At 50.7% G+C, this 11,210-nt stretch overlaps 1 protein-coding gene across 1 annotated transcript; it reads right to left on the bottom strand.

Annotated features, from left to right (window-relative positions):
* Positions 1–3,880: 3,880 nt before the first annotated feature.
* LOC121734980 (rootletin-like) lies at positions 3,881–6,094 on the bottom strand. Its single transcript, XM_042125647.1, has one exon. The coding sequence runs from the start codon at positions 6,092–6,094 to the stop codon at positions 3,881–3,883; it is 2,214 nt and encodes a 737-aa protein (XP_041981581.1).
* Positions 6,095–11,210: the final 5,116 nt, after the last annotated feature.

Here is an 11,210-nt window from a genome sequence, read left to right on the forward strand (position 1 = left end):
TAACCTAACCTAACCTAACCTAACCTAACCTAACTAACCTAACCTAACCTAACCTAACCTAACCTAACCTAACCTAACCTAACCTAACCTAACCTAACCTAACCTAACCTAACCTAACCTAACCTAACCTAACCTAACCTAACCTAACCTAACCTAACCTAACCTAACCTAACCTAACCTAACCTAACCTAACCTAACCTAACCTAACCTAACCTAACCTAACCTAACCTAACCTAACCTAACCTAACCTAACCTAACCTAACCTAACCTAACCTAACCTAACCTAACCTAACCTAACCTAACCTAACCTAACCTAACCTAACCTAACCTAACCTAACCTAACCTAACCTAACCTAACCTAACCTAACCTAACCTAACCTAACCTAACCTTTTTTTTTTTTTTTTTTTTGATGCGCAGGGGAAACCCATCATGGGTCCCCCGGGTCGGGTATGTGCCTCAGTTAAGCTGAAGCACCCCGGGGGTATGTGAGACTCTTACTCACTAAAACCACCTGCGGTTGCCTTCAGCCGTATACGGAGGGATGTCCTGGATCTCTCTAACACAGGACTCCCTCCACGACCGGCCGGTCTACCTCACAAGGGACCGGACTTCCACCAAGTTAGGGAACGCTTAGGCAAACTAAAGCGTTCCCCTCGGCGCCGGGACTAGCTAAGCCGGGCAGGTACCCATCCTGACCCGGAGCCCCGTGGGACGAAAGTTATTGGAGGTTCGCATAGCGACGCCTCCGCACTCCCGTCCTACGCCGGCGGAGCGGAACGGAGGAAGGGTCATCCTCTCTGTTCCGCTCCGCGGCCTCTTTCTGTGAAAGGACGGTTTCACAGAAAGAGACCGCCGCCTGCCAAGCCTCGTCACTCTCGAGCATGCAGCGCACCATGCTCGGAAGTGAGAGGTCTCCACCTAGCACCGCCACGAGATCGTGGCGCTGCACGGCCCAACGATCGCACACCTCGAGGGTGTGCTGGGCCGTGTCCTCCGCAGCGCCACAGTCGTGGCAGGCTGGCGTTGGCTCTCTCCTGGCGACCCTACACAAGTACGCACCGAAACATCCGTGTCCAGTGAGTACCTGTGCAAGGCGGAAGGTGAGGGGCTTTCTCTTGCGGCGCATCCACGCCGCAAGAACTGGACGCAGAGCCTCAGCAGTACGTTGACCGTACTGGGCCTGCGCCAGGTCCTCACCCCACCTCCTCAGCAGCCACTGCTCTCCTAGCCTTCGGACCCGCTGGAGCTCCTCCCATTGCAGGCCTTCGCCCTGCGACCTCCTCTCTGAAACGAGGAAGTGCAACTCGGCGAAGACCCTTGCAACCAGCTCCCACGGCGGGTCTCCCGCCAGGGCAGTTGCTGCCGCCCAGGAGACCGTACGGTACCCCCTGATCACCCTCACCGCTATGACCCGCTGCGCTTTTCGCAGCTGGGCCTTATTGCGAGCGGTAAGGGAATCCGCCCAAATCGGGGCACCGTACAGGGCTATACTCCGACAGACTCCGGAGTACAGCCGCCTGCAGGCTTCGCTGGGCCCTCCTATATTAGGCAGGAGCCGGCCCAGCGCTGACGCCGCCCTAACGACCTTCGGTCCCAACTGTTGGAAATGTGGGCCGAAGGTCCACCTCCCGTCAAGGATGAGTCCAAGACATTTTAGCGTCGGACTCATCCTGACCTCCGTCTCTCCGATAAGGAGTCGTGCTCCGGGTGGGGGTCCTCTCCTCCCGGGTCCGCGGAAGAGTAGGGCTTCGGTCTTGTCTAGACGTACCCGAAGCCCCAGCCGCTCTATGCGGCTGACGATGAGGGACGCTCCCACCTCAGCCAGCCGCGCGGCCTCCTCGTAGGTCTTCCCTCGGAACAGGGCATAGGTGTCGTCGCAATAGCAGACGAGCACCATGCCCGAGAGAAGAGCACACCGCAGGACCCAGTCAAAGCCGACGTCCCAAAGGTCCGGACCCAGACGTGAACCCTGGGGGACGCCGCACTCGACCTCCAACCACTCTAAGGACCCCGACCCGTCCTCGTACACGACCTCCCTATCGGAGAGATACGCATTCAACAGCCTCCCGAGATACGGGGGCACACCGAAGTAGATCAGTGCCTCCCGTATTACGCTGTGAGGGAGGCTGTTGAAGGCGTTGGCGATGTCAAACGACACCGCCACCACCACCTCCCCTCGACGTTCCGCATCACCCGTCACTGACCTTAGGCGCCCTAGGGCGTCGACGGTCGACCGACCGGCCCGGAACCCAAATTGACTGTCAGACAGCCTGGGCCCGGGTCCTTCCTCCAAATGCTGAACGAGGCGGGAGGCAAGAATAAGTTCAAAAGCCTTGCCCACCTCGTTCAACAACACGATCGGCCGCACCGCCGACGCACAGTCCGGTGGTCGCCCGCCCTTCGGAATAAGGACGAGCCGACCCTTCTTCCAAGCCTCCGGGAACTGTCTGCTCTGTAGGCAGCAGTTGAACAACTCCCGGAGTCTATCTTCGAGGTGCACGAGGGCTATCGCCAAAACCCTCCCGTGCACCCCGTCCGGACCGGGCGCCCTCTTCTTACTACGGAGGCGGGACAGAACCGCCTCCATTTCTGCGTCAGTGACGGGTGGCGGAACATCCTCCACCACCGAGTCCAGCATCAGCGGGGCCATTCGCGGAGGAGCGAATCCTACTGGGGGGTCCGGGAACAGTTCCCGGACAATATTCCCCAGCACTTGTGGCTGGAGTGTCTCCGTCAGCGGGGCCGACTGGGCGCGGAGTTTGTCTCGCGCCCTTTTATACGGTCGGCCCCAGGGATCATTGTCGATCCCCTCCACCAACTCCAGCCACGCTCGCTCCTTGGCCCGACTGATGGCCAGCTGCAGGATCTCCCTTTTCGCCCGGTAGACCCTATACAGCCGGCCATCACGCTCCTCATCCTGGGGACGGCGCCGCCTGCTGCGAGTATACGCGCGACGCGCAGCATTGCAGGCGGCGCGAAGTTCGCCTAACTCCGTCGACCACCAGTAGACTGCCCTCCGAGGAGGGGGAGGACCCCGCATTCTAGGCATGGCCGCCCGGCACACACTAGTAAGCACGTTGCCGAAACAGCCAGCCATTTCGTCCACCCCCATTCCCTCAGAGGACGGAAGACTCCAACGGCCGACGATGGCCGCCTCCTCCGCTAGTTCCCGGTTGAGCTTTGAGAGAGCCCAACGCGGGAACCCACTACGTCCCCTGAAGCGCGATGCTGGACTCGATGCGGAGGCCGAAGACACCTCGAACCGTATGTAGCGATGGTCCGAGAGTGTCTCCACCTCCGTCACTACCCTCCACCTCTCCACCCTGCGCGCGACGGCGGGAGTAGCGAACGACAGGTCCACCACTGAACCGCCCGTCCGCCGCACACAGGTCGGGACTGTTCCTGTATTGAGAAGGGACAGCCCCGAGGCCAAAGCCCACTCCTCCACCTCTCTCCCCTTCGGGTCTGTGACAGGGGAACCCCACGCCGAGGACTTAGCGTTGAAGTCCCCTGCCACTATCACTGGGAGGGGGGCTAGCCTTCTAATTAGCGGCCCTAGAGCATCGAGGAACTGCTCCAGGGCGGCTAAATCACGGTTTGGAGAGAAGTAAACCCCGATTATGGCGTATTCTCCCCAAACCGCCACCACGTAACCTGGACCCCTCATTCTGGGTATGAGGGGAGGGCCAGCGCCAGGCCTCACTGAAATGGCGACGGAGCCCTGATCATCCCCAGCCCAATGAGGCTGAGGAGGGACACAATAGGGCTCCGCCAACACCGCCACATCGATATCCCACTCCGCCATCGACTGCAGGAAGAGATCCTGAGCCGCGGCGGAGTGATTACCATTCCCCTGAAGAAAACCCAAATGTCCAGGCATTAGTCGGACATTTGGGCCTCAGGCGACGCCAATCCCCTCCCTTCTATCAAGGAGGAGCGAATTTTCCCACGAACCGGTGGGGGGTTGCAGGATCTACCCCCCATCACGTGCTCCGCTGGGCGGCCTGCATCCGAGCAGACCGCACACTTCGGTTTTGCTACCACACACCCAGATGCGTTGTGTCCGGATTGACCGCAGCGGTAGCACAGATTGCTGCGGTCTTTCATTGAGGGGGGACACAACGCAGCGAAGTGACCCATCCCCAAGCATCGGAAGCAATGCTTGGGGCGTGCATTAACGAGGTGGAGCGTAACCTTGCTCCACCCCACAGCAATGCTGCCCAATGACACCAGCTTTTTAGCTGCAGTCACTGGGCAGCTCATACGAGCAAAGCCCGTGCCCACTAATCCCCGTTGGATCTCTCCCACCCATATCTGGGTGGGGAGACACTCACCCTCTCTCGCGACGGCAGACTTTACAGAGTCCACCGTCGCAGCATCAGACAGGCCCGTGATTTTAAAATCAGCACATTTCACGGGCCTGGAAACCTCTACCTCCTCTGCGAGGACCTCAGCAAGACGGGCCGCCAATGAATCCGCCTTATCATGGCTCGTAGAGCCAGGAATCTCTATTACCCTGGCTCCCGTAGCAGCCTGTCTTATTCGGAGGGGGCCGATGCCCAACTCGTCCAACTTAATGGACACCTCCGCCTTCTGCAACACAGAGCTGTACGTCGAGCCATTGCAGATCGCCTCCGGTTTAAGTTTAACCACAACGGCTGTGGACCGGGGCATAACGACCTTAGGCGCCTTCTTCACCGGTTTTGCCATTGGTTCTTTCTTCTTTGGCGCCTTCCGGCGGACAACCTCTGTCCATCCGGCCGAGGATTCCTCCGTGGGATTCGCTGTCACTGCTATTGGTGCTGGTGCGTCAATCAGGGCACCCGATGACGCAGTGACAGCCGATGCCGAGGCCGACGAACCAGCTTCTGTTCGCTCCCGGGACTTCGACCCTTTAGCCTTCCCCTTAACCTTTTTAGGGGCAGGGGCCGAACGCACTTCCGGACGCACCGGGAGTGCTGGAAATTCCTCCCGTTCCACACGGCGTGTCACCGGTGTAGAGACCACCGGTGAGAGATCCTGAGACGGTAAAACAACCGGAGCCGAACTGGCGACATGAGCAGGGCCCTTCTCCTGGGCAGCTGCCCTTCTTCTGTCAGCTGCTAGGGGTGGACGGATGGGGGCAAGAGGAGGCAAACGCTCTTCCAAAGCCGCCAAACGCTTGTCCACCAAGTTGCCCACCAAACGAGCAACATTCCTCTCTAGGACGCCCAACTGTTCACTGGACATCGGAGAGCGCTTCTCTTTCGCCGCCTCAGTCCGGCTTTCCTCAAATTCGCGCTTGTAGGCGCGCACTTCCTCCCGAAGATTCGCCAATTCTCTTTGGAGCCGATTATTATCGGCTTTGAGACGGCGAGTCTCCTCTGCTTCAGTACGCGCCCCAAGCGCGTCTAAAACCAACCTCACAGCTGATGTGGCCCGCCTTATTTTATTAGCATAGCCACCCTTCAAATTGGAGGACTTGTTTGCAATGCCGACAATCTCCTGGAGATTCTTCTCGGCAGCCTGCAACAAGTCCTCTGGTCCCATCGCCTCAACATCAATGTCAAGGGGCCCCGGCGGAGGAGATTCCGCCAGCTCCGTCACCTCTTTTCTGAAGGACCTCCCATCAAGGGAGGACAGAAAATCTGCCTCCTTGGCCTCCTTGGTCCTTTCTCGCAGGTCCTGACGAGCAGCAGAGAGCCTGCTTGTCGAGCTGCGAGACTTTCCTCGCTTGGCAACTTGGGGCTTAACAGTCTTGTCAGACCCCGCGCCAGCACCTTCCGTGTCGGAGCCGGAAAGCTCCGAAAAAAGTCGCTTCGTCGCGACCAGCTCAGACTCCGACATGGAGGGTATGGATTCTGTACCCAAAATTTCCTCTAGAGTAATACCCGCACGGGCAGTACTCCTCGAGGCAACCTTTTCCAGATTCCTCCCCTCCCTCTTATCCTTTCTGCTATCTTTCCTGACTTCCTCCAATATATCCTCGTCTCCTGTCCTATGGTCTCCATAAAAGGCCACAAACTCCCCATCGGAAGACTTTTCCCCCCCCCCATCAGATCCCCCCCCTTCATCTTCAACTCCCCCCTGCCTTTTTCCTCCTCCCTTAGGCATATCTCACCAAAACCCACCCGAAAAATCAGGCAGGTACAGGCAAAGGATTCCTTCAAATGCAGGAATCTTTTATCTGACTTATATTAGAAACTAAACCTAAGAAAAACCTACACCAAAATAAATAAACCCAACACCAAAATAAAGAGTAATACTAAAACTATTTTTTAAAACTACTCCCCCCCCAGTTAGAGGTCACCCTTGCAAAAGAACACCGGGACAAACTCGTCGACCGGTGAACGTCTACTTGGACGACCTACTAACAAAACACCAAAACACAAAAAGTCAAATTTCTCAAAAACCACGGAGGTTTTTGAGATGAGACAAACAGCAAAAAATTCGTCACCGATAGGCGCATCGATTGACACCCTGAACTTAAATATCCGACAAGAAGCATAGGCTCCGCCCCGGAAAATTTAAGCTCAACCTAACCTAACCTAACCTAACCTAACCTAACCTAACCTAACCTAACCTAACCTAACCTAACCTAACCTAACCTAACCTAACCTAACCTAACCTAACCTAACCTAACCTAACCTAACCTAACCTAACCTAACCTAACCTAACCTAACCTAACCTAACCTAACCTAACCTAACCTAACCTAACCTAACCTAACCTAACCTAACCTAACCTAACCTAACCTAACCTAACCTAACCTAACCTAACCTAACCTAACCTAACCTAACCTAACCTAACCTAACCTAACCTAACCTAACCTAACCTAACCTAACCTAACCTAACCTAACCTAACCTAACCTAACCTAACCTAACCTAACCTAACCTAACCTAACCTAACCTAACCTAACCTAACCTAACCTAACCTAACCTAACCTAACCTAACCTAACCTAACCTAACCTAACCTAACCTAACCTAACCTAACCTAACCTAACCTAACCTAACCTAACCTAACCTAACCTAACCTAACCTAACCTAACCTAACCTAACCTAACCTAACCTAACCTAACCTAACCTAACCTAACCTAACCTAACCTAACCTAACCTAACCTAACCTAACCTAACCTAACCTAACCTAACCTAACCTAACCTAACCTAACCTAACCTAACCTAACCTAACCTAACCTAACCTAACCTAACCTAACCTAACCTAACCTAACCTAACCTAACCTAACCTAACCTAACCTAACCTAACCTAACCTAACCTAACCTAACCTAACCTAACCTAACCTAACCTAACCTAACCTAACCTAACCTAACCTAACCTAACCTAACCTAACCTAACCTAACCTAACCTAACCTAACCTAACCTAACCTAACCTAACCTAACCTAACCTAACCTAACCTAACCTAACCTAACCTAACCTAACCTAACCTAACCTAACCTAACCTAACCTAACCTAACCTAACCTAACCTAACCTAACCTAACCTAACCTAACCTAACCTAACCTAACCTAACCTAACCTAACCTAACCTAACCTAACCTAACCTAACCTAACCTAACCTAACCTAACCTAACCTAACCTAACCTAACCTAACCTAACCTAACCTAACCTAACCTAACCTAACCTAACCTAACCTAACCTAACCTAACCTAACCTAACCTAACCTAACCTAACCTAACCTAACCTAACCTAACCTAACCTAACCTAACCTAACCTAACCTAACCTAACCTAACCTAACCTAACCTAACCTAACCTAACCTAACCTAACCTAACCTAACCTAACCTAACCTAACCTAACCTAACCTAACCTAACCTAACCTAACCTAACCTAACCTAACCTAACCTAACCTAACCTAACCTAACCTAACCTAACCTAACCTAACCTAACCTAACCTAACCTAACCTAACCTAACCTAACCTAACCTAACCTAACCTAACCTAACCTAACCTAACCTAACCTAACCTAACCTAACCTAACCTAACCTAACCTAACCTAACCTAACCTAACCTAACCTAACCTAACCTAACCTAACCTAACCTAACCTAACCTAACCTAACCTAACCTAACCTAACCTAACCTAACCTAACCTAACCTAACCTAACCTAACCTAACCTAACCTAACCTAACCTAACCTAACCTAACCTAACCTAACCTAACCTAACCTAACCTAACCTAACCTAACCTAACCTAACCTAACCTAACCTAACCTAACCTAACCTAACCTAACCTAACCTAACCTAACCTAACCTAACCTAACCTAACCTAACCTAACCTAACCTAACCTAACCTAACCTAACCTAACCTAACCTAACCTAACCTAACCTAACCTAACCTAACCTAACCTAACCTAACCTAACCTAACCTAACCTGTCTGTCTGTCTGTCTGTCTGTCTGTCTGTCTGTCTGTCTGTCTGTCTGTCTGTCTGTCTGTCTGTCTGTCTGTCTGTCTGTCTGTCTGTCTGTCTGTCTGTCTGTCTGTCTGTCTGTCTGTCTGTCTGTCTGTCTGTCTGTCTGTCTGTCTGTCTGTCTGTCTGTCTGTCTGTCTGTCTGTCTGTCTGTCTGTCTGTCTGTCTGTCTGTCTGTCTGTCTGTCTGTCTGTCTGTCTGTCTGTCTGTCTGTCTGTCTGTCTGTCTGTCTGTCTGTCTGTCTGTCTGTCTGTCTGTCTGTCTGTCTGTCTGTCTGTCTGTCTGTCTGTCTGTCTGTCTGTCTGTCTGTCTGTCTGTCTGTCTGTCTGTCTGTCTGTCTGTCTGTCTGTCTGTCTGTCTGTCTGTCTGTCTGTCTGTCTGTCTGTCTGTCTGTCTGTCTGTCTGTCTGTCTGTCTGTCTGTCTGTCTGTCTGTCTGTCTGTCTGTCTGTCTGTCTGTCTGTCTGTCTGTCTGTCTGTCTGTCTGTCTGTCTGTCTGTCTGTCTGTCTGTCTGTCTGTCTGTCTGTCTGTCTGTCTGTCTGTCTGTCTGTCTGTCTGTCTGTCTGTCTGTCTGTCTGTCTGTCTGTCTGTCTGTCTGTCTGTCAACAAATCACAGGGCCAATCCTTGACTATTTGTGGCCTCAATCTAGAAAATTCATGTTTTTCTCATGGCCAATTATACGTGGCATGCTCACGTGTCGGCAAACCATGCGCTTTATTTGTTCTTGCGCCTGACCAAAAATCAAAGAATGTCGTTTTCCACAAAGTGCTTGAATGAAAATCCTATTAATGAATTAATCCGAGTTTTTTTTTTTTCCAATCTGCACAACATAGTTTTCAATCATTTTTTTTTCTGACATGAGTTTGAAGTACTTAATTATTATTTTTTATTTTTATTCTCATTCTGTTTGTATGTTTTCATCATCATTCATCATAATAAAATATATTGACTGTTAGGCGGTACGAAGTTCGCCGTGTCAGCTAGTATATATATATATATATATATATATATATATATATATATATACCAGTTGTAGGTCGACCTCCAACTAGGTTGGACGACGATCTCCGCTTAGTTGCAGGCCCATGTTGGATGCGAGTAGCAGGAGATCGGTCATCTTGGCGTTCATTGGGAGAGGCCTATGTCCAGCAGTGGACGACTATAGGCTGATATGATGATGATATGATATATACTAGCTGTTACCCGCGACTTCGTCCGCGCCGACAAATTGTGATAAGTTAGATACCAAAGACAGAAAATTTTCTACTCCATTACAAAGACAGCAGCAGCCTGTCTGTATGTCCGTCTCAAGGCTGTATCTCAAGAACCGCGCTAGCTAGATAGTTGGTATTTTCATAAATTACGTTTTCTATTGCCACTAAAACTTCATTATAAAGAAAGTAACGTAAATATTTGAAGATGAAGAAAGCTTTCATACAATCAATGCCTTTATTCACGGATTTTTATGCACTTTTCACAAGTTCACTTTTAAACGTGGGAGAGCCATGCTTCGGCATGAATGGGCCGGCTCGACCGGAGAAATACCACGTTCTCGTAGAAAACCGGCGTGAAACAGCGCTTGCGCTGTGTTTCGCCGAGTGAGTGAGTTTACCGGAGGCCCAATTCCCTTCCCTATCCTCCCCTATTCCCTTCCCTTCCCATCCCTACCCTCCTTTATTACCCTATTCCCTCTTAAAAGGCCGGCAACGCACCTGCAGCTCTTCTGATGCTGCGAGTGTCCATGGGCGACGGAAGTTGCTTTCCATCAGGTGACCCGTTTGCTCGTTTGCCCCCTTATTTCATAAAAAAATACTAAATTTTAAGTATTCTCAATAATTATAGTTTATCTATACTAATATTATGATTTCTAGGGAGGTTCAGGCATATAACTTGTCAAGTTTCTAATGTGCATTTTAGTAAAAAATATTAACATTTGTCAGAGGTGTTGGAAAAAATTAAGCCATCTTTTGACGAAAACGCTGCCTAAGCCCTATGAGATGTGACATAACAAAATAATATAGGGAGGAAATATTCCCCTTTTCTAGATCTACAAAAAAACGCTCGCTATAGAATATTATTTCTTTCCTTGTAGGTGAACTTGCTATGCTTATTATAGATTTCAGAAAATTGGTTATTGTATTAATGCAGTAAACTGCACATAGAACTTACGCTGCCGTTGAACTTAGCTGGTGCCGACTAAAAAAATATGAAGATTGATCAAAGACATAGTTGAGGTGTCTATGTGTGTCCCAAAAAAGATCCTGGACTCAGGAGTTCCAATCAGATCACCACTTTCGTAAGCATGGTACCAAATTCAGGTTATACCCCATTAGCCTAGTAAACGAATGCCCAAAATGGGGGTCTGCTTGGAAAAGTCGAAAGCAGAAATTTTAACTTTGCTACTTTGTTTAGAGTAGTTAGGAGATAAACATACTAAAAGTCCTGACCCCTCCGAGGTGAGCCCGAGGGAGGGGGGGGGGCAAAGAAGGTCCCGTTTTTTGGTTTTTTGCTTACTCATCATAAACAGTGCTTCGAACGAAATTCTCTTGTACTACATAAAAAAAGCTAATTAAATTCTCTATAACTTCGTCCTTTACACTTTGTATCTATCTCCAATCATTGCCTCGCTATAAGCTTCTAAAATTGGCCGAGTGTGTTTTTTAGGGTTTCGTACCCAAAGGGTAAAAACGGGACCCTATACTGAGACTTTAATGTCTGTCCGTCTTCCTGACCATCTGTCTGTCCATCTGTCTGTCCGTCTGTTTGTCCGTCTGTCTGTCCGTCTTCCTGACCTTCTGTCTGTCCCTCT

This window comes from Aricia agestis, chromosome 16 (assembly GCF_905147365.1).
Source record: "Aricia agestis chromosome 16, ilAriAges1.1, whole genome shotgun sequence".
NCBI lineage: Eukaryota > Metazoa > Arthropoda > Insecta > Lepidoptera > Lycaenidae > Aricia > Aricia agestis.

What these genes read in the sequence shown, in the direction of transcription:
- LOC121734980 (XM_042125647.1), bottom strand. Translation starts at nt 6,094, where the DNA reads ATGCCTAAGGGAGGAGGAAAAAGGCAGGGGGGAGTTGAAGATGAAGGG.